The 24,519-nt window shown below is 31.7% G+C and overlaps 2 protein-coding genes across 5 annotated transcripts in view; one reads left to right on the plus strand and one right to left on the minus strand.

Moving 5' to 3' along the window:
- Positions 1-2,906: 2,906 nt before the first annotated feature.
- Positions 2,907-19,951, minus strand: LOC107438468 (uncharacterized). Of its 4 annotated transcripts, none has more exons than XR_006226137.2 (5): positions 19,796-19,951; positions 17,289-17,466; positions 11,236-14,782; positions 5,688-5,859; positions 2,907-3,312 (listed from the first exon to the last, which is right to left on the minus strand). XR_006226137.2 is itself a non-coding variant. In XM_071179959.1 (5 exons), exons 1-3 carry the CDS (start codon positions 19,056-19,058, stop codon positions 14,676-14,678), a joined length of 315 nt encoding a protein of 104 aa, XP_071036060.1. In that variant the 5' UTR covers positions 19,059-19,073; the 3' UTR covers positions 2,907-4,417; positions 5,688-5,859; positions 11,236-14,675. The 4 variants fall into 4 exon arrangements, 3 of the variants coding, with proteins under 3 accessions (XP_071036060.1, XP_071036059.1, XP_071036058.1); XM_071179959.1 differs by lacking the exon at positions 19,796-19,951 and adding an exon at positions 19,029-19,073 and having other exon boundaries at positions 2,907-4,417; XM_071179958.1 differs by lacking the exons at positions 11,236-14,782; positions 17,289-17,466; positions 19,796-19,951 and adding an exon at positions 8,641-8,729.
- The window catches only part of LOC107438462 (uncharacterized protein DDB_G0274171), a 96,665-nt gene continuing 76,929 nt past the window's right edge, over positions 4,784-24,519 (plus strand). The window contains exon 1 of the mRNA XM_071179960.1: positions 4,784-4,807. Within this exon, the coding sequence (XP_071036061.1) occupies positions 4,804-4,807 (4 nt within the window). The 5' untranslated portion in view covers positions 4,784-4,803. The remainder of the gene's footprint in view (positions 4,808-24,519) is intronic.

Below are 24,519 nucleotides of genomic sequence, written 5' to 3' on the forward strand. Positions count from 1 at the left end.
TTATATAGCAATAACTTTCTACGGTTGACAAATAAAGTTTTCTAACTCAAGTCAGGGATGTGCACTCTTTTCCATAGTGATTATAGCGCCATACTGTGGACACAAAAGTCACAGCGTTGGATACAGTCGGAGCCAAACATCAACTTTCTCGTACTATCCATACATTAGTGGTAACGGACAGCGAAAGCGAAACTCTTTCACTCCTCAACAGAGGGCAGCACTGAACTATTTATCTTCATTGCATAGTTCACCTTAATTCGTCAAAAAAATTAGTAAATACAATCAAAATAAGAAAAGCCAGAGTTTTAAACAACATTAATACCCGAATTAAACATAACTTTTTAGAGCATAGTGTTAATTTACAGTTAGAAGGCATGTATTTTACGCGAGGAAATTTATCCTAAGGCCTGTATTTTCATGGGTAGAAATTTAATTTCACGGTATGCCTGGAGCATATTTCGCCGGTCACTGAATGTCCAGTTGTGAATGTATTAGAGAGGAAGGGAATGTCATGGGTGCTAAAAGCCTTTGTTTACTATTATCAAAAAGTAAGTTTGGGAATAAGTCTTTTCTCACTCAGATTTTGGTGCGGTTTTCAGTTTATTTATATAAATGCACTCAGGAAATCTCCTAGTCTATCTCCTATCTCCTTATAACTATCTAAATACAGTGTTCTTTGTTTTCTGCAATTAAAAATATTTCCCAAAGCATTTACTTAAGTGAAAAAAAATGTTAAAAAATCCCAGAAGGAATTTTGTCTCATTATAGTATTATTTTTTTCATATATAACATTAAGTGTATGAGGCCGAATATATTTTTATTTCATAGGTGATGACTCTGTTTTTCCTTAATCATTTAAGAAATTACCTAATGTCTGGTATTCCAGTCTTTATTAATTAAAAAAAATATTCATAAAACATGAAATCGAGTGAGTTTAAGCTATGTATTCGCATAAAAGTATGACACAATTTGAAATTTCTAAGTCACGTTAAGGAATATTGGCATCATATTTTGGAGCAGTAACAAAATGACGCTATACTTGGCAAAAGGAAGCAAAAAAAAAAATATCACGTGACTCTCTCCTTAATGTTGGAATGTTCAAATTTTCAGTTTATAACGCAAATAGCTCTAATCTGGATACCCGGACAATGGAGATTTTGTCTTTTTTTCCTGGTATGTACTGGCTTGAGGGTGGCAGTCGGTACCAAATTTATACAAATGAACAAAGGAAATCCCTTGATATATGCCGAATTACAGTATTTGCTTTCTGCAATTAAAAATATTTTACTAAGTATTTACTAAAGCAAACAAAAATGGGAAAAAGTCATGGAGAAAATATTTTTCCATTTTGCTTTGATTTTGTCCATCTAACATCCAGTGTATGAAGCTTTGTATTCGCATAAAAGTATAACACAATTTGAAATTTCTAAATCACATTAAAGAATATTGGCATCATATTTTGGAGCAGTAACAAAATGACGCTATACTTGGCAAAAGGAAACAAAAAAAAATCACGTGACTCTCTCCTTAATGTTGGAATGTTCAAATTTTCAGTTTATAAAGCAAATAGCTCTAATCTGGATACCCGGACAATGGAGACTTTGTCTTTTTTTCCTGGTATGTACTGGCTTGAGGGTGGCTGTCGGTACCAAATTTATACAAATGAACAAAGGAAATCCCTTGATATATGCCGAATTACAGTATTTGCTTGCGCAGGTCGTCGGGCTACCGAAGCGGGGGTGCCATCCCTTCCGCAGAGGATCAAAATTGTGATGGCATGTCTTCGGATCATCCTCCGGGATGTTTCCCAGACCGTCGCCAATAGCCCATTGTGCAGCTCTAGTGCGACGTAAAGTAACAACAACAACAACNTTTTCATGGGTAGAAATTTAATTTCACGGTATGCCTGGAGCATATTTCGCCGGTCACTGAATGTCCAGTTGTGAATGTATTGGAGAGGAAGGGAATGTCATGGGTGCTAAAAGCCTTTGTTTACTATTATCAAAAAGTAAGTTTGGGAATAACTCTTTTCTTCCAGGTATGCTCAGATTTTGGTGTGGCTTTCAGTTTATTTATATAAATGCACTCAGGAAATCTCCTAGTCTATCTCCTATCTCCTTATAACTGTCCAAATACAGTGTTCTTTGTTTTCTGCAATTAAAAATATTTCCCAAAGCATTTACTTAGGTGAAAAAAAGTGTTAAAAAATCCCAGAAGGAATTTGTCTCATTATAGTATTATTTTTTTCATATATAACATAAAGTGTATGAGGCCGAATGTATTTTCATTTCATAGGTGATGACTCTGTTTTTCCTTAATCATTTAAGAAATTACCTAATGTCTTCTATTCCAGTCTTTATTAATTAAAAAAAATATTCATAAAACATGAAATCGAGTGAGTTTAAGCTTTGTATTCGCATAAAAGTATAACACAATTTGAAATTTCTAAATCACATTAAAGAATATTGGCATCATATTTTGGAGCAGTAACAAAATGACGCTATACTTGCAAAAGGAAACAAAAAAAAAAAAATCACGTGACTCTCTCCTTAATGTTGGAATGTTCAAATTTTCAGTTTATAACGCAAATAGCTCTAATCTGGATACCCGGACAATGGAGATTTTGTCTTTTTCTCCTGGTATGTACCGGCTTGAGGGTGGCTGTCGGTACCAAATTTATACAAATGAGCAAAGGAAATCCCTTGATATATGCCGAATTACAGTATTTGCTTTCTGCAATTCAAAATATTTTACTAAGTATTTACTAAAGTAAACAAAAATGGAAGAAAGTCATGGAGAAAATATTTTTCCATTTTGTTTTGATTTTGTCTATCTAACATCCAGTGTATGACAACGAGTGCATTTTTATTTCATGTATGGCAATAGTTTTGTTTCAATCATTAAAATTGCAATTCTAATCCAGTCTTTATTGAGGAAGCATTCAACAAACTAAATACAGTAAAATTTAATTTTGTATTCACATTAGTATACACAAAAGTATTACACAAAAGTATTACAAAATTCGGATTTCCTAGATTAATGAACCTTGGCTCTACATTTAGAATAGTTACACATGAAGCAAAATAATGTTATTACCGTCAAAAGAAAAATATTTTAAGGGATTCTTTTTAAAGTTTCAACGTTCAAATTCTTAATCTATTCTGCAAATGGCTCCAAACTGTGAACCAGGACAAAAAGGTTTTTGTCTTTTCAACCTGGTGTGTACTGGATTGGGTGTGGTTGTCTGTCTATTTATATAAATGCACTGAGGAAGTCCCAGGATAACGATCGGTATACAGTTTTCTTTGCTTTCTGCAATTAAAAATATTTCATCAAGCAATTACTTAAGTGAACAAAAGTGTGAAAAGTCAGAGAAGAAATTTCTTTCTCATTATTGTATTATTTTTTTTATATATAACATTAAGTGTATGAGGCCGAATATATTTTCATTTCATAGGTGATAATTCTGTTTTTCTTAATCATTTAAGTAATTACCTAATGTCTCTATTGATTAAAAACAAATTCGTGAAACATGAAATCTAGTAAGTTTTAGCTTTGTATTCACACATAACAAAATTTGAACTTTCTAAATCTCATTAAAGTATCTTGGCGTCATATTTTGGAACAGTAACGCATAAAGCAACATGGCGCTTTCTTGGCAAAAGGAAAAAATAATTACGTGACTCTCTCCTTAGTGTTGGAATGCTCAAATTTTCAATTTATAAAGGACAATGGGGATTTTGTCTTTTTCTCCTAGTGTGTACTGACTAGGGCATGGCTGTCGGTTACAAATTTATAGAAATAAACAAAGGATATATGCCGATTTACAGTCTTTGTTTTCTGCAATTAAAATATTTTACTAAGTATTTACTTAAGTAAACAAAATCGGAAAAAAGTCACGGAGAAAATATTTTCCCATTTTGTGTTGATTTTTGTTGTTAAACACCCAGTGTTTAACAGCGAATGCATTTTAATTTCATGTATGGCAATAGTTTTGTTTTAATCATTAAAATTGTAAGTAATTCTAATCCAGTCTTTATTGATAAAACATTCAACAAACTAGTAATACAGTAAAATTAAATTTTGTCTTCACATTAGTATACACAAAAGTATTACAAAGTTTGGATTTCCTAAATTACATTAATGAACCTTGGCTTCACATTTTAGGACAGTAGCACATGAAGCAAAATAATGCCATTACAGTCAAAAGAAAAACATTTTAAGTGATTCTTTTTAATGTTCCAATGTTCAAATTTCTAATCTATCCTGCAAATGGCTCCAGGCTGTGATCCAGGGCAAAAAGATTTTTGTCTCTTCAACCTGGTGTGTACTGGTTTGGGCGTGGTTGTCTGTTTATTTATGTAAATGCACTCGGGAAGTCCCATGAAAACTATCGTGATACAGTTTTCTTTATTTTCTGCAATCAAAAATATTCCATCAAGTATTTTTACTTAAGTAAACAAAAATATGAAAAAGTCCTAGATAATTTTTTATTATTCTATTTTGTATCGATTTTCTTTGTCTAACATTCAGTGTATGAAGCCGATTCTATAAATGATAATAGTTTTTCAAGATCATCATCCAGATTATTGATTATTTTATAATTCAGTCTATTCTAATCTTTCTTAAGGAACAACATATTCACATGCTGGCCATTAGCCTAGTGGTCAGAGAATCGGACTCCAGTCCGGATAGGTATGGGCTCAATCCTGGACTACGTTATGACGCACCGAGCACAGGCGATATATGTGCCTTTAAAATCTGTGGAATAGAAAGTTCTGTCGTCGGTCACTGAGCTGTACCATGGGTACAGGGGTCTAGAAAAAAATTTCTTTCCCCTTCAGATCTATGTCTAAGCTGAGGAAGTACCCTCACGTGTAAGTGGTGCTGCCATCTATCAGTGTGATTCTGAGGTAAATCAATCAATTACTTTCACTCTTGTGGTGATCTCATGTCAAACTTCACTTAATTTGTAAGAGTAGGCCAAAGACTTATCTATGTACTATTAGAAAAAGCAACACAGCTTATACAGGAATCATGCATGTAATCGAGTAAATAAATTTTTATTGCAGTAATATACATGTTTAAACATTTTTTCAATTTCGAAAAAAAATATTTATCTTTGGGTCATCTTATAGAATTGGTTGACATAATGAAGCTCGACATTTTACTTGCACTGGGAGCAAAATATTTCTTAATGCTAAGGTGTTGATTTTGCTATTTTTGGATTCTAAACATCGAAGTTTTGAATCAGGAAATTTGAAATTTCACCTTTTACCCATAATCTGCCAGGCCATAGGTGAGATTGTCAACTTAGGCATGAAGATGAGGCCCTGAATTATATCCCTAAGCGAAATTTCTTTGTTTCTGAAACTGAAAATAAAGTTGCGTACAACATTTACCGGAGTAAACATAAAAGCAGCGTCTAGATTTGTTTAAGGGGAAGAATATATAAAACATAACGATAAAATATGGATAGTGAAAAAATTTTGTCCATTTACTATGTGATATTTGATAGAAAATTAAAAATTTGTAAAAATTTTTGAGGGAAGTAGTTTTTGATTAGCTTTCGTCTTCTTTAGTGAAACATTATTTGTTGCATGGTGGTATATAAAATGTGATGGGAAGGTAAAAAGGGATACACTTAGCTTATGTGTAGGAAATGTAAACTATAGTAAGATGCTTACCTGGTACACAAACGTCACAGCAGCCGCAATAGCCACCTTTTTCTTTTATTACTTTTCCTTCTTCACAGACAGGCTTTTGACATTTACTGCGGCTACAAATATCTCCACACAATTGACAATACACAACTGAGATTATTGCTGCGAGGAAAACTAATTCTTTCCACATTTTTATCTATAACAATATCAAGTAAATAGTTAACGAAAAACTACAATAAATAGACATATTTAATAGGTTGATTTCATCATTTACTACCCGATAGTTCTACGAAAATCTGATTATTTCTTAAATCCTTCGTCGCACAGAGTAAGCATGTCTTTTTGTTTTTACAATAAAGGTAAGTTTCGTCCTTGCTCGCACCACTGGTGAATCCCCGTATTTACTTTAATCCTAAACGTAAATATTTTCCACAAAATTACTGAACATTTTGGTTTTAAAATAATTGTAGCTTTATGTGAGAACATTTTGTTAATTTGTTAATCATAGTAAAATCAATTCCTAGATTTCAAAAATTATCGTCTGTACTTGAAAACAATAAAGTGGGGAACATAGTTTGTGAGATTCAATACGAGGAAATAAATGCGAAGTAATTTTATTCGTTGAAGAGAATTATTTAATTCAAATAGGGATCGGTTTTTATTATAGTTTATTAAGTTAATTCTTATTTTTAAAAATATTACTATAAATGCTAAGATTTATATCTGGCAATATGTAATCTCTCTCTCCTGCTACTTTTGATTGGCATCTACTACAGCGTTAGCTTATGAAATAAAGACCTCGTAAGGAATAAATAATTTTTTTTGCAACAATGGATTATTAGTCAAAACTTAAAGAGAAAAATTAAGGAAAAAAACATGTAAAAGCTCTTGAATTTCCAAGAATGAAAGAATAATCCAGTAACTTAAAAAGATCAAATAAGAATTTTGAAAAGAAAAACTCTCGTTAAAATTATGGAACAAAATGGCACATCAGCACATCAAATTTCAATATAGTAGTTGCATTTCCATGGACAGTAGATAAACAAACTTTTTTTTATAACAAGATGAACAAATAATAATTCTAAAACTAGTTGTCATTTCTGAAATTTCTTTATTTCGTCGTACTCTCCATATTTGTTTTACATATCTTCGCAATTAAGTATCTAAGCCTTTTAGAATTTAAAAAGCAAAAAAAAAAAAAAAAAAAAAAAAAAAAAAAAAAAAAAAAAAGAAGCTTGAAATTACTGTAACTTTCAAATAAGTTTTAATATCGATAAAAACTCTGTGTTAAGTTTTTAAAAAAAATTGGTTCCTTCAGCGTGTCGAATTTCGACAACAACGTAGCACTGCTGCTGCTTGTAGATAGGGCCGTATAATATTTTTTTCTATTCTCTAACAAATTATCGACCCTCATTTTTTAAAATTTCATTGCAATCCCCGCTCATTTTTCAACCTTAGTAATTTCGAGGCCAGGGGATGGAACTTTTGCCTTCCAATGAGGTGAACCGGGTTCGAATCCTAGCTGGTTGATTCCACACCCGGCATGCACCGACCACAGTGCTGACGTAAAATATCCTCAGTAGTAAACGGATCATGGATTAGAGTCCCCTTACTGTCAGGCTAGCCGTGGGAGGTTTTCGTGGTTTTTCTCAGCATGTAATGCAAACGCAGGTCAGTTCCATCAAGAGAGGGCAAATTTCTCCCAATACTTGATCCAAGAGTTCCTTTCTCTTCTGGATTGGGTTCAGCATTCCAAAACTTCGGAGTTGAACATTAGTAGTTGCAAACCAAACGAATTGGGTCGGTAGTTCAACAACGATAATAAAATTAAATAAAATAAAATGCCGTTTCCGTAAAACAGCAATGAAGCAAAACTTCCTAATTTTGATTCAAGCACAAATGAAGCATCACTATGATTTTATGAATGCAATAACTAATTTCATGATATTTTAATGCTTTAATAAGAAAATATCATTTTGAAATCATAAAATTCGAAGTTTTATTCAATGTGGGTGATATTGTGAAATTCGCTGATTTTTACAGTTGTAAAGTGGTTTTTAAACAACCTATTTTCATTATTTTTTATATTAATCGGATGATTATAATATTTGTAAGGAGTTCTGATATTATGTTTGACGTATGAAATAATTTTAAGAATACAAAGATGTCGAACGTAATACTAAATAAACGACTTAAACTTTTCTAAGTTTTATTTTGTAATTACTTTAACCTGCCTGTAATTGTTTCTCAGGAGCGATTCAACTAATTTTTTTACTCATACTTGATATTTTAGAGTAGGTTTAGCTATCTCTATAAAGTGTGACTATAAAGAGTGTGTAAAGTGTCTCTATAAGGTGACAAGTTTAGTATTTAACAGATAGCTTAGTTTTAAATATTTTTATAATCGAATTCATAAAGCACGCTCTATGAATGGAAGCAAGATGTAAGAGAAAAAAAAAGCAGAAGCAGCTTATGACAAAATAATAAAGCATAATTCTGTAATTTATGAAAAGCTAGCGTATTTCAGTATTATTTGGCAACATAGTTTGATAATTTTAAACTCCTTTTTTCTGTTCGAAATAAAAACTGATTTTTGCTTCAATTAAATATAAACCTAGAGAATAGGCTTTTAATTCCTCATTTTAAAGAAAATTCTATACGAAGATTTTGGGACATACTGTTATGCATGATAAAATTGTTCCGCATTTTTACGCCGTTCATGTACTGACATATAAATTAATAAAGTATTTTTAAATTCAAAACACTTAGACAATTATTTAAAAAAAAAAAACACTATTGCTCTTAAGACTGTATGGCTATATAAAGACATTAACTTTAAAATATTATATTAGATTTCAAATTATATTTCAATTAGTGGCCTCATTTATAAAGTGCTTCAAATGTTAGATAGATTTAGAATTTAATAAATTTTAGTAAAAGATTTTATCTATAGAAGTTATTACAGTATAATTTTTACCTTTCTGCATTTATGACACATTGTGTGATATATATTCATATGTGCCCGGCCGGCATTGTTTTAGTGGTCAGAAAAACCATGTTCACGTCTCCATGCTGACACACTCTAAATATTCTGATGAATAATATTAAGAGGTTAACCATAGAATGTATAATACATAGAATAGCCATAGAATATTAGAAGTAGTACCGTAGAATTTATTGATTTAAACGATAATCATTACTCAGATATTTTTTTCGGCTGTGCGTATACGTGAAAAGAATTTTCGTAAAATTTATAAAAAGAGGTATGGTACTATAATGAGATTTTGGGTAAAAAGAGTGCCATAATCCTGGTAATAAAATAAAAATATCAGGCTAACCATGGCGGTTTTCGTACTTGCAGGTGTGGTAGGTATGCTACTTGAATCATTAGTGAAGTAATTTTTCCTTTCACATAGTAACGGTTTACGGGAAATTATAGTCTTAAATTTTATAGTTCTTACAACCACACAATTAGTAGGATTACAAAATTGAAAAGTAAATTTAATCGAAAAAGTGGTTTTTATATCTTTCCTTTTATACCTTACCTTTTATACCATACTTAAAGGTATCATGACAAATTGCGAAAAAGTTCTACAGAACTGTCATTTATTTTACCATTTATTTGACAATTTTATCCTTTTGATGTCGATGCGCATTTCCAAATAGAATGGTAAAAAAACTGTTTATACTTCTGCAGTTAATTAAGAATAGCGGTTTCCTTAAATGACTGATATGAGTGAGATGGCGTTTCCTGATCAGAGGGTAAATGGATCTAAATAATTCTTTCAAGAGTTTTAAAGATATTACACTCAGATTCAGTCCCGCACTTTACTGATCGTTAAGACACGGTTCCTAGCAGAGCAACGAAGTCAAGGATCACTGGTTGTGGTCAGTGAGTGGGTGGGTGACCACTTGGATCAGTCAGCGTAGGGATCGAGGGTATGTGGTTTTTGTCCTCGTTAAACTGTTCGACCGTAAAACTGTTCTACTCGACTGCGCTTGCAGGTTGTCGGAATACTAAAGAAGGGGTTCTATCCCATCTGTAGAGGATCAAAATTGTGATGGCATGTCTTCGGATCATCCTCAGGGATGCTTCCCAGACTATCGCCAATAACCCATTGTGCAGCTCTAGTGCTACGTAAATGAACTACAGCAGCAACAACAACTCAGATAGAATCAGCTAGTGTGTCTGTTGTATGCATCTTTCATGGGGAAGTAGGATTTATTTAAATTATTTTTTTACATAAAAGTGTGTTTTTTTTTTGTAAATACAAAGATTAGCTTGAAATCTTTTGCAATTTCGGAAACAGACAGTACAAGTTTGAGAAAGACAGCAATAACATGCCTTCAGTGTTGTAGCTGGATTATCCCGCTACATCCACGTTTCAGAGCGGTTGCGACAGGCCCTTAACATTTATAGTTAAGTAATGCATCTATAAATTATGGATGCTTCCGGTTCCGAGATTTTTTTCCTTTCACCAAACGCTTTAAAGCGTAGAGGTAGCGGGTTCAATATCGTTGCGCCGTCTTTCTTTAATTTGACCAAAGACAAGCCATTCGTAGTTATATGAAGCACACGAGCCTGCAATAATATCTAAACCAAATTTATTTATTTCTCGTTACACATCAGGGATTACAGTGAAATTCAAATTTCTACTGATTTAGTTTTGTCTAATATAGGCATTTGTATATTTACAAATACACATTTTTTTATAGTTATGTTGGCTTATAACTTATATAGAAATTAAGAACAACTCACTGGCAAAAAAAACATTAATAAGTACTTACCAAATAAAAAATAAGCTATTAAATAATTCTATTATCATCACAAATTCTACTATTATTGTCAAAATTACTGCATATTTGGTTAAAATGACCAAATTTTACCCCATTTACTGGCAAACAGCATATTAATAAAACCTGATTTTTCTGTTAATTTTACCAAAAGTTATTACTTAAGCCGCCCGGTAAAAATAATTGTGTTTCTTGGTGTTTTCATTCATCCAGAAACACGGTGACTTTTTCCATATGCAGGTAGTTCGGATAATATTTTTTCCCCAGTGTAGTACATTATCAGCTTTAAAAGATGAAGCGTCGATCTCTGTAGCTCATGGATGTGTGTTAAATGGTTTTGAACATGGGAAGGAATAGATGGAAACTAAAATAATGATATTGATTCAAAAGTGAATCTATATTTGATTATTTAATTAGAGTGTATTGACAAGATTGAGTTCTTAATCGTAAAATGAAACAGGTTTTTCTCATTTAAATAAATCAGCTAAATTAACTTTTCAGCTCCTAAAGAGGCCAAATACTTGCGACTAGTTTAAAAAATATTCCCAAGACAATAAGTTCATGTTTAGTATGCACTTTTTAAAAACATTTATTGCTTCGAAAATTCTACTTTTTTTTCACCGACATAGAAAATAATTGAAATCTTTAAATTAAGCTTAATTTTCAATACATATAAAACTATGGATGTTAATTAAGAAACCAAAAACTTATCAAGCCTATAGTTTTTATAAAAATTTAATTTTACAGTTACTATTAAAATGAGAACATTCTTACTCACTCTTTGAATACTGGTTTCAAAAGGTAATGTCTTCTCATAGATGAAACGAGTATGAAAGCATTTTTAGAAAGTTTGCAACACCTTTAAATGAATAGTTTGGGAGTTTCAAAAGTCTGGATAAGCTGATTAAACAAACAAGTTGAATGTGAGAAGCATATTAATTATGATAATATAATTTATTTGAATGATACAACGAATTTTGAAAAGGAATTTTTTGATTTAGTTATAATCATTCTGTCAATTCACGTTGTGAAAGGATTCTACGTGTCCATTTGGAATAATTCCATAACCCTTTTTTAATATTTTGCAAGCACTGAGTTATATTGATTAGAACCAGCATCGCAAGTGGCAATTTCTTAACACCACCAGCTGGCGAAACTGTAAATCATTGCAATCAAAGTTTGCGAGCGACGCCGTAGTTGTCACACAGTAGCCTGAATTGAAGAAAAGACAAGCTTAAGTCTAACATATATATTTTGATAAACAGCATTTTATAAAATTCATAGGCTTTGCTCTTGTAGACGTAGGCTATTTAGGCAAAGGGTGTGATTTTTCTTGTTTTCCAATGGCGCCATCTATGCCAAAGAATTCGACTTTTACCGCACCCATACATCACACACGTTTATAGGACCCATTGATATCCCTTCTTTCATCCACAGAGCGTAATTTTGACCTGAACCAGAGAACGATCAGCCTCCAATTCAGTATCCCTAGAAGCAGAATTTGTTACAGGAACATGGAAAACTTCGTGTCCCATCAGATTTAACGTGCACCAGTCACCATTTACTACATGGGGAGTCTTCCGCCTTCTAGATTCAAACTCCTATTATCACGAACGTTGGTCCAACGCGCTGCCACAGGGTCACTAATTACGAATATGAAGTCAGATTTGCAAATTTCAATATAGCTTATCCAATACGTCTATGAAAAAGACTACATGTTTGTCTGCAAGGCCATATATATGTCTGTGAAATTGACCATGTTTTAAAAACTGTCATTGAAACACATTAACTAAGTATTTATTTATTTTCGGCATGTATGATTGCTACACCATAAGAAATTTCTCGGGGAAAATGGTTAAATAATTTATTTAATTGTCATTTTACCATATTCAAACAAATCAGTCAAATGCCCCTTAATATGATGGTATTCAAACTGTTAACTGTGAGAAAAACAGTTTAACTACTTTCTCCTAATACGTTTATGTAACCAAAATTTTATTGCATCAACTAATGAAGCCTCTTAGTTCCTTGCAGCTGGGTGCATGTTATAGCCGAGAGAGCGAATATGTCAACCTCATGACCAACAGAACCTTATGACCAGCAGAACCCCATAACCAACAGTTCCTGCGTTGACACCGCAATATTTTCTCCAATCTTTTTAGCACATGAAGAGCTTCCAGCATCCCTCACTTCCCAATGCTTGACCCTGAACTATAATAATACGATATTTTCATTCACGCAGAGATGGCAGCATCATAAACAACACAAAATGTCTAGTATTTCCAATCTCTTACGATACGTTAAATAACCTGATAAACTAAGTAAGCCACGCTCATTTCATACAACACAACTCAACCACAGCCTAACCGAAATGCCCATCACCTAACGAAGAGCCTTGCTCTAATGTCTATTTAAATTATTTTTTTCAACGTCTTTGAATTTTTTTTTTATCCCGGTGACATAGAAAAAAGTATGCCGCGCAGTAAAGAATTGAGCACAAAATCTTTTCATTGGATAAAAATCTTTCTCCCCCAAAGGCTTATTTATTGGGTTCAAACAAATGGTTGTCTGAAGGTGCAAGGTTCAGGCTATATGGAGGATGTTTAACTGTTTCCCGGTGTAACTTTTGTATTACTGGGGCCTTATGGGGAGTCGCATTGTTGAAAGAGCACTCAGTGGGTCCGCATGAGACAAGTTTTTAACTTCTTCATGGTCTTGTTTAAATAACTTATGCCATTTGCATACTTGAACCCTCGTCAGAGTATTAGGGAGATTTCTCAAATTCACGTTAGTTTCCGTAATTTCCCGTTATTAAGATTTCAAGAAATTGCTCATGCGCCCTTCGGTTGCACATGCGTTAGTTCTTTTGAACTGCACATGCACCCGTGAAAATATATCTAACTTACGCAAGTGAAAATAAAAGATCTTACAAAAATCCGTAAGGTAAAAACGCTAACGTAGTGGAATATCATTTTAACTTCGACCACAAAATCAAAACAAACAATTACAGTGGACGTAGTCTGTATCTTTAATGCTGTGGTATACGATTCAAGATGTTTTACTCTACACACAACTGTGGTTCCATGAGCAGAAAAATTTGGTAAATTATAGATTTTGATGAATTCCGCTATAAAGAATCCAGATCAATTTTATTATTAATAATATTTAAAAAATATTATTGAAATTTTATTGATTATTGAACTTCTTTTTTACTAAATTGCATAGCTGAAATATATATAATTTATTATTTTGAAAGAGCGAAAATATATCTAGTTTCTTGTGGAACTGGTGCAATTAGGCAACCATAAAGTTAAACAAAAACCAATTAAATTACCTTTTTATTGAATGAGTCAATTGCTGTAAGATCACACGACTCATTTCGAAATTTAATCAATCCATTTCTTTAAAATCACATTCCATGTCCATGTTTATAGGCAAGCTTAAAGAGAAAACAACATTTAACAGCTAGAAGCAGCGTGCTTGTACCTTTGTCTTTGTAGAGTGAATCACGCCAACACAACGTAAAGATAAGTAGCATCTAGAATAAACGTGATCATGCATAGTTTTAATCAAACTTACGTACTAAAGCTAACGTAAAAGTTCAAAATATTCCGGTTATTGCCTAGCTGTGTCTGTAATCTGCTCAAAATTTCAATCGGTTCGATACTTTATCTTATTAAAAATTTACTTATTATGCGTTATGTAACTGAACTAAGAACGTTACTCTCACTCATGATTCGAGTTACTAAAAAAACGACTTAAAAAGAACTAAATACTGCCAGACAATTATTTAGACTCTAGATAAAGTTCCATTATAACCATAGCAAAGAAAATAAAAATCATCTGCTGCTATTAAAAAGTCTAATTCATATTTGATCCACCTACGTATTATAATTTTGTAAAAAGAATTTTTGCGAATTTTGAATGCATGTTTGACACATGAACATCACAGCAGAAGATTGGATTATGTCCATAAAGCTGATTCGAAGAAAAATTAATTTTGCGCATAGAAAGGAAGGGTTTTTCTGCAATACGACCCATTTTCATAACGTAATAAATCTCGGAGATAACCATATATTCTCCGTATTGATTCTTAAAAGCTTAATAATCCTCAATAAGCAACAGATGGAAATCCAATCTTAGAAAAAATATTTATAGAAAAAAACAGACATAAGCCGTTTTATCTCCTTGGTCTTCACATATTTATGGTGGATTTCTTTAGGCACACTTGTTAGTTTCTGGATCACATTCTAAACCTTTATCACATCCAGAAGTTGGGGGAGGACCACCTCTGAAATGCAACGTGGAGCAACTCTGTCCTTCTTCTAAAATTAGAAAAAAAAGTTGTGAATGTTTTAACACATTTAAAGACATATAAATGTAGAAGTTTTATTTCATCTTATTTATTTAAAATGAATCAAGCAATGCATATTTAAACTGATGTTTAGATAGAAAAGAGTGTATTTGTTACCGTGGATGACTAAAATCAAGCGAATGTCGACTTTTACTCGTGAATGACAACAATCACATAGTCGCTTTGAATGTCCGAAATATTTGTTATATCCAATTTTATATTAATTTATTTGTTGATACTATTATATTTATTTGATATTTTAATATCTGCTGAGGATAGACTAGGTTCGGTGTACCGGTTAAATGCGTACTGGTCAGTCACATTTGATCTTAAAAAACATTGATGCAAGGCATACCGGGCAGTGGCCCTTAACTGGACCTAGTGTATATTTACTTACTATTAACTTATTCGTTGATAATATTATATTTATTCGATATTTTGATATGAGCTTAGGATAGATTAGAAGAAACATCAGTGTTCTGAGTACCGGTTAATTGCATACTGGGCAATGGCACTTGCTCTTAAAAAAACATTCATGTAGGGCATACCGGGCAAATGTATACAGGACAGTGACACTTAACTAGATCTAATGTATATTTCGGACATTCACCGAAGTGATTATGTGACTGTCAACATTCAATAACCACCATGTCAACATTCAACATGTCAACATTCAATAAGACATGTTAACATTCAATAAGTCAATAACCACAAATTTTGCTCATTCATTGTAACATATGTAATAAACATTAAAATGTATCCAATACGAAAAAAAGCATAAAATTTTCTACATTTAGTTTTAAAAATGTGGCATGATTCGGATGAAAGAAATTCATATTTAGGTGATTGTTGCTCTGGATTATTTTCTATTGAGACATTTTGTAGATCGCAGTACTCATATAATTTGAGAGAAAAAAAACAACAGATTTGCCGTAAGACAGGAACGCTTATTTAGAGAAAGTGCGTTTTTGTAAATGCTTCCGTATCGTAAAAATCACCCAAATATGATTAGCTTGTACTATTAAGATCCTTTCCTTGTTACATTAAAATAACATCTCAACATGTAAAAATTTGATCATTCGATCAGAAGTTATTAAGGTGCTCGATTTTTTATTGAGCTTTGTATAGTGTTGAATACATAGCGAAGTACGAAACAATTTTTAAAAAAATAATACAGTATCAACTGAAATACTATTATGGAGCTCTGAAACCAGATACAAAAAATGTATTTTAACTGAAAAAATAGTTTTTTTAATGGATTCATATTTCCGATCCTAAAGATACATAATTCCAATTTTTTGGAGACTGGTGGTTTAAAGATTTAGAACCTTAATGTTATTTCCCTCATTCTTCCGTTTTTGTCATATATTGAAAACTAATTGCACACATCAAAAAACTTTTATCTTAATTTATAAGACTATCCCAAAAATGATTTTATGCAAAAAGTAATTTTTACAGTACACGATTTGCATTTCATAAATGTATGTGGTCACGAATCTGATGAAATTGCTTTAACCCCTTAACGATCGGTTAATTTTCAAGAAAACGGTCATAAAAGTGCCTATTTTTTTGGCTTTTGTGTTTGTATTACGTATTTGATTAGTGTTAACATCTAGTTTAAAATAAACAAACTATCTTCAATTACCTTAAAAATATCCTGGTACTGCCATCTGGTGTGTAAAATGTGAAATAAAATGTTTTCCGGGCAAAGGAAATTAATTAGTTTTATTCTTATTGGCGCGTTACTACTGAACACTCCAGCCNTCCGCTAAAAATGTCACATGTCAAATCTAGCTGAGGTGGCTCAACATATAGCGCTTTAAAAACGGAAACTGAAATAACCAGAGAGAGTACCTTAACAGAGCGAGTACCAGAGTGAACCTCAGTATTTACTAAAAAGATTATTTTTTTTAAAAAAAAAAGCTGTTAAATGGATTTGAATGATTGTTTTGAATTCTTAGAATTTTGTGCATTTTCAACGAACCTAAGTTAGTAGCGAGCGAAGCGAGCTTGGTCTGCGAAGCAAACCATATAAGATTGCGTAAAGAGCAATTTTCGGGGGTTGGCGAGAGTTAATGAGCAGGGGACACAACCCACAAGCTGTTTTAAACATGCTTATTAATTTACGCGTATTGCCTAATATTTCAAGGATATTTGTTTCTATGAAACTTAATTTACGCAGATGAGATAGGTGTTGAATTAAAATTCAGAACTTCGTTTTAGGAAGTGTATCATTACTCATGGAAAGCTAGATTAAAATATTATATAGATCAGTATCTTATGAGTGAACGAAGCTATATATTAAAAGAACAACGAAAGTAACTCTGGAAGTCGGCGAGTGTAGAAAATGGATAGGCGCTGTCCCTTAGTATGATATTACCAGTCAATATCTAAAATTTATATAAAGTCGGTATAATAGTTTGAGAAACAGAAAATTAGAATAATGTCTATTTTATTAAATATAAGAAACAACCTACTTAACACTGTGTAACATGTATTGCAGCATCCACAGAAACTACCTCTTTTCATTACTATTTGTCCTTTTTTACATTGTAGTTTTGGGCATTTATGGGTTGCACAGTAGTTTCCACATGCAATTGCATTCACCACAGTAATTAATACACACAACAGAATTACTTGCTTCCACATCTTTTTCTAAACCAAGAAATATAAAAGTTATACAATCTATAAATATGAAGGGAATTAATTATCGACCATGTCAACCTTCATCTATCAAAAGGTACCTCAACTGATGGAGGTTAAGCTAATACACCAAGATTATATTATCTCCTAAAAGTGATTACGAGGGTTGTTTTTTAAGTAAGGGTCGTTTTGCTGTGAGTCGCAACGAGTGTTTGCATCGTGTCTTGGTATCCCTTGGAAACAACTGTGCTCAGTTACAGTTGTGTAGGGAACCTGTACGGTCAGTTCAGTGTCTTTAAAATGTTCAATGTTAACAAAGCTGCCTCAGCGTATGAGGTACGTCAGTGATGCGTTTTTAGTCTTCAAAAAACCTGTCTGCTGCATATATTCACCGGAACATTTGCGAGGCTTACGAAGCTTCCTATTGGCAAGCTGACAGGAAATTTTGCTGCTCCATGACTTTGACTTTCTCCACAGCTCAATCCCGAAATTTATTGGACTCTTTAGGCTGGGAAGCTTTGGATCACCTCTCCATACAGCCCAGACCTTGCGCTAACTACTTTCTATCTTTTCCAATGCTTCAAGCATCATTTTAACAGCAACCAGTACAACGATGACGAAAACGTAAAAACAGGTGTAACCCTTGGCTATTGAAACAGTCAGCAAGTTACTATGAAGAGAGTATTCTAAATCTAGTTTTAGGGTATGTTAAGTATTAAGCAAACTTAGCAACGATTTTGAAAAAAAGAGAAACGCATGTGGAATCAAAAAATAAAATTGCTTCATGAAAGTTTTCTTTCGTTTGTTTTTTATTTAGAAACGGCCCTTATTTAAGAAAAACAGCCATTGTACATTGTGTTTTTAACATCCCTGGCACAAATTGTTTGTTGATTGAATATCCTTGGATAGAGTCCAATTAAGTAAAGCTTACTTCTAACTTTTTATTTAAATTTATATTAAATATCATAAAAGCATTTACAAATTATTTCTATTTTAATGTAGTCATTGCAAATAATGTTCTCAAATATTAGGACACATTTCAAACAAGATCAACTTAGCGAAGACAAGATCAACAGGAGTGGAGCAAGCTTTCTTTGCAAAGCGAAATTTTTAAGATTGCTTAATAATATTTCGGAATTGGTGTGTATTGATGAGGGGGCCGGACTCACAGGTAAGAAAACTTATCTTAACTGGTAGTTTATCATCGTAAATAACAAAAGTTAATGAAAATTACTTTTATTGATAACAAGCTAGAAATATGTGTATTTTTTAACTAAGCTAGTTTCATTAAAAATCAAAATAAAAATGAATATTTACAACCACAATTAATTCTAAAACAGTTTGAGTTAATCAGCTTAAAGCAGAAAAAGTTTCAATAAATACTTTTCAATTTCATAGATCTTTCAAATAGCCTAAAACATATCCATGTTACCACTAAAGTGTAGAAATCCTTAATTCCACAGATTATCTAGCTAAAATGTAAATAAACTCAGGTAATCCATTAAAGTATCAAAAACTTGTGTCATCTATCAAAATACCTAGGCAATCTGTAATTATGATAATTACCTACTTACTGGACACTCATTACTGGACACACACCTCATTGCCTACTGGACACTCGTTCAAGTGAAAATAAGATCTTTGCTGAAACTACTAGAATATTTCTGTACTCTCAAATTTACGTAATCTAATGTAACGTAACGTAATGATATATTTTTCGACAACTAAAAAAGTCAAGTTATTACAATTCAACAATCTTTACACTAGCTGATAGAATCACTCAAATCGAATGGCACAAAGAATTAAATGGCTTACAATATTATTACAATAAATGAAATTAACATTATGTGATGTATTTATTTCTCAGTATCTAAAGAATTAAGTCAATAAATATAATTAAAAAATCAACAAATTAATTTAAATAATGAGTGAAGCGAATTTTTGAACTTTAACGATGCGGAAATCGTTAATGCGTACATTATCTAGGTAAATCGTTGAAAAACATTAGTTCTACATTTTAACGGAACGAATCAGTCAATTTGCAGGTTAGCTATAAAGAGTACACATTAACGGGTTCTGAGCTTTAGTGGTAACATCGATATATTTCAGTTAATTTTAGAAAGGAAGCAAACAATTATACAAGCAAGAAAACATTAAGATATTATTTACAAGACCATTACTTTCGGAAGAAATATGCTGTATTCAGACTCGCCAGAATAAATACTACAATGATATTTACAGTCGATCATAAATTGCTTTTAATTTAAGGTAATTATGGAAGTTTATTTTTGTTTATTGAAATTTAAACTGATAATTAAAGTACATTCGAATTATTACTTACTACTTCAGGAATTGAAATGATTCCGCTGATAAGAAAAATCAAACAGCATATACTTTAAGCTGTTTTATTAATATATTTTTATTGTACTTTTCAATATACACAACAGTTGAACAAATAAAGAGGGAAAAATGTTTTTGTTGCATTTAATTTTGGTAGAGGACAACGATTTTGATCTGTAATTGTCCTTTACATAATGTTTTATTGCACATATATATCTGAGATATATTTTTTTACATGGAAGGGTTATTGTTATTGCGTTTTTTTTTAGTGAGATGTTTTTCATTTATCTTTCGAAGAAGAAAATAAATCGAGCAAATTTCATTCTTGAAATTTTTAAATGCATATTATATACAAATGTTCGGTATTTTTCGGTTTGCTGAGCACAAACGTAAAGTCACCAAAAAATGCAGACCTCCACCTACTTTTATTTTTTAATTTTTTAAACACCAAAAATTAAATTAAATAGAAAATGAATTAAATTAAAAAAAATTAAATAAAAAATAAGAAAAATAGTTGAATTTCCTTGTGCCGGCAAATCAAAAAGTACCAATTTTTTTTTTAAATATTATATTTCGTTGTAGAAGTTTGCTTATCCTTTTAAATAGCTCATATTTCTTAATTTCATCCAAATATGAAATTGGTTCTCATATCAATCAGATAGTTGAAAAAGGAATATTGCCGAAGATGAAATCGAATCATTGAGACGTTAGCTCTAAATTTATGTTAAGATAATGATGCGTGGTAATATTTTATTAGTTGATTCACGTGTCTCTTTGTTAACTCACATCACATACTCAGTAATTGGAATTCCTCATTTTCTATTTGAAGTCACGAAAAATTACTCAATACAGGAAATGAAATAAAATTTTCCTAATCCGTCATGATTTTGTTTCAGAAATATAATTCTGTATTCCAAACAGCTTACAAGAAAGTAAAAATTTGTTTGATATTTATTTAAATGATTATTTAAAGCAATTTAGAAGAATAATTTAATTTATTTTTTGACTACCAAAATATTTTCTCATGAGTTGATTGAATTATTTGGATTTATTCAAATCTGATCAAATTATTCAGATGATTTTTTTAACAGATCTCAGATACTTTCGTATCGCTGATTTATTTGAAATCTGCAAGCTGCCGATTCTTTTCTGATATAGTTTTTTTAGTTCATTATTGTCGAAATGTACAGTACACAAAATAAAAAACGGACCACCTTGAATAACTTTTGATCTAAATATCGAATCATCACATTCTAGGATTTAATCTTAGTGGTCTAAGAAGGTGATTTTAAATATGCTAATTAATTAGTGCAGACGATATTTTAAGTAACGAAATCGGACACTAAAACGTACTTTCTTTGAATAAACATACCTTTTTTCCCAATGGATTTGCGATTCTAACTTCAAATATATGGAGTGTAGCCACAATGTTTGAAAAATGATTTATACAATGATAATTTCATGCTAAATATAACTGTTAATAAATAATTATGATTTTATTTAAAAATAGTCTAAAAAATTTTGCATTGTAAGGTATATAATTTTTACATAATTTTAAAGAATGTAAATCTGCATGGCATAATACAAAATTTGGGCGAAATAGTTAGTGAGAAATTGTATTTTAAAAACACGGCTTTTTAAAATTCGAATTACCAACAACTATTCGAACGATTTCACTCAAATTTCGAATTTTGGCATGCAAAATTACATTACCTTAAATGAAGCGAAAAGATTGTGTACCTTAAAATTCAAAATAATTTCGACTATTAATGAATAAAATAATAAAAATTGATCAATATTTACCTGGAGTTATTTTTTGCATGGAAGTATCTCTGGATAAACGAATGTTATAACTGTGTGAAAAAGGTTTTCAATATCCCCGAGATATTCTGAAATACTCAAAAAATAAATTTAACGTTAAGGGGTCTAAACTTTGAACGAAACTACTGCCACCATATTTATCATATTGCAGCTACCTCATATTTTTGGGGGGTCAGAAATCCAAATATGTCGAAAACACGGTATGTTTATTCAAAGAAAGTACGTTTATGCGTCTGATTTCGAAACTTAAATGTATTGTCTGCGCTAATTAGCATATTTGTGGTCACCCCTTTGAACATCGAGTTCTAGAACATGAAAAATTTTATCCCTTGTAATACTAAAATGAAAAATCTAATCTAAAGTAACTCTGGGAGTTTCGTTTATTCTTTTGCACACTGTACTTCAACTACATTCTTCAAACATTTTACTAAACTAAAATATAGGAAAGACCCATAAACGGATGATACCTAATTATACAATGTTATGATGAGGAATAATTATCCCATAAGAACTGATTTATAGTTTGGGGAAAGACCATCCAATACTTACTAGATTAAAAACAGCAGAGGTTAGTTGAAAAAGCAGAGATTATTAATTACAATTACTGGGAACTGTGAATTCTTCCGAACAGTTACAATTAAAGCTCTCTCGCTCTCACGGTATTTCTCAAAACAGCAATAAATCAACTAGTGCTATCCATTTACCGAATTCTATCCTATATAAAATTGTAGTGGGAGAGTAAGGTAGTGTAACTACCACTACAATAATACAATCTCAATTGACTAGTATATAAAATGTGTTAGCTCCATTCTATCTTGGGGTACCTTTAGGTAGATGAAGATTAACGTGGTCAATAATTTTTTTCCCTCGAGATTCACAGTCAAAGCAAACCATTGGTTAAGATTAACTGCAATAGTTGCATCATCTTGCAAAGTAATAGATATTAGCTGTTTTAATATACACCTAACTTATTTAAATTTTTGATACCTTCTCTTTGATTTTAGTTAACTGTTTTCGATTTTCGTAAGACTTAGTTTGAGGTTGTTTTTTTTAATCTAATTTTGTTTTTATATCTCAAACTCTTTAACTTTTCTTTTGTTGAGTTTAAGTTCAATCGATTGTTTCAGTTTATTTTTCTAAGGGCTTCTTGTTAAAACTACAGCTCTTTGTTATTTCAAGGCGAATTCGCCCTCATGTGTTTGGAATCTAAAAGACTGATTCGATTGAAACCTACAATGCAGATAAAGGCAAAGTAGATTGGTCTTAAACACCTGATTACTGCAATCACAAAGAAGCTTATCAATTGGATCTGATTGGTTCGTCTCTGATTAAAATTTCAGCTGACGAAAATTAATTTCATTAAAAATATATTAATCAATGAGCCACACACAAAAGAACTTTAATCATTGAATAGAATTTTCAATTGTTGCTAGTTTATTATAAGTCTCGGTCACCAGATTGGAATCTTGCTATTGCGTGATAATCTAGCCGGGGTAACTTTGCAACCACTTATCAACTGCTTAAATAAAGTGCAGTTTAAAAGGGTTTAAAAATCACAGGCAAAGAAGTAGGAGTGGATGCGTTGTCTTTCTACGAAGCTGTAACATAATTTATCTTACATTCTTTGCCACCTCCAAAACGTCTAGATTTTTTGAATGCCTAAAATGACCATCCGAACGAGATAGAACTTGTATTATACACGAACATGTAGGTAAACTTCCATCCTTAGGTGAATAATAAAAAGTGATATATGATTTCAGGAAGTACACTATCGTGAACAAAATGTAGAACCTTTTAACAGCAAGCTAAATTGTTGGAAGAAAAGAAATTATTTCTAAAAGATATTAAACTTATATGGTTGATGTGGACTCTGGATAGTTCTTAAACCATACCAGTATTATTTAGAAGCGAACAGGAAGTACAATTTCGGCAACTACGCTACTTCTTAAACAAAGCGTTATTCCTAGCATCAAATAATAGTTAGCTATCAAAGAAACAAGTAGATAACAGAATAAGTTGTTCAACAATTATTTTAGGCACTTAATAATTTGCAAACAACAATAGATTTGTTGCATGCTTTCATAGGATGTACAAAAATTACAATGAAAACTAGTAAACTAGTNTCCATCTACTATATATATATATATCATAACCTAAAAATTAGAAATATTTCGAATCATAAGTTTAAAATATGAATATGCCCGCACTCAAAAGAACTTCATCAAATTTATTAAATCTTTAATACCGATATTTTTTCCAAACTTCGGCAACTGGTTATCATTCACGGGTTTGTTCAAATCATTCTCCCAAAAGTAGCGAAATGGTATCGTCGGATACCACGTGCCTAAGGCGGAGTCAAATACCAATACCTGGTGAACAAACAGTAGTTACTCTTCTCGGTGGCTTTTTTTAAATCAGATTAAGCTATATGTATTATTAGAAGATTTTCCGTTCAAAATAAAGATTAATTATATTTAGTATAATTTAGAATAAGACTATTGTTCGATGTCGACTCCTATTAGTCAAAATTTACCATAAGCAAGACATTTTTCTTGCACATGGCGCAATATATTTCTTTCTTAACACAAAGACAGGCAGGATAAACAGGCAAAGATACGAAAACAAGTAATAAATCAACGGCACTGTATTTAGTTAACTTCACGTTAATTAACATTCTAACTCATGCGGAGAAACTTAGCTCAACTTTAACACGCCATTTAGGTTATGACCAATCAACTGGCTCTGACATATGTCCCATGTGTGGGTATCATAGTCTTTTGCCAAGTGCAAGTACCCAACTGTATGTGCCTCCATGTATTGTTATTTTTTAGATTTCGATAGCATTTCCTCCCACTTAAATATTAATTCCCCAATGTGTATAATTTTTTTGTTATTAATTTTAAT

This window comes from Parasteatoda tepidariorum, chromosome 4, assembly GCF_043381705.1.
Source record: "Parasteatoda tepidariorum isolate YZ-2023 chromosome 4, CAS_Ptep_4.0, whole genome shotgun sequence".
NCBI lineage: Eukaryota > Metazoa > Arthropoda > Arachnida > Araneae > Theridiidae > Parasteatoda > Parasteatoda tepidariorum.

Excerpts from the sequence above, each read along its gene's own strand:
- LOC107438468 (XM_071179958.1), bottom strand. The coding sequence starts at position 8,679 with ATGAATATATATCACACAATGTGTCATAAATGCAGAAAG. Across the intron at positions 5,860-8,640 it reads TGTGTCATAAATGCAGAAAG|ATAAAAATGTGGAAAGAATT; the intron begins GTAAAAATTATA and ends ATATTGTTATAG. Across the intron at positions 3,313-5,687 it reads CTGTGACGTTTGTGTACCAG|AAAGCAAAGAAAACTGTATA; the intron begins GTAAGCATCTTA and ends TTTTAATTGCAG.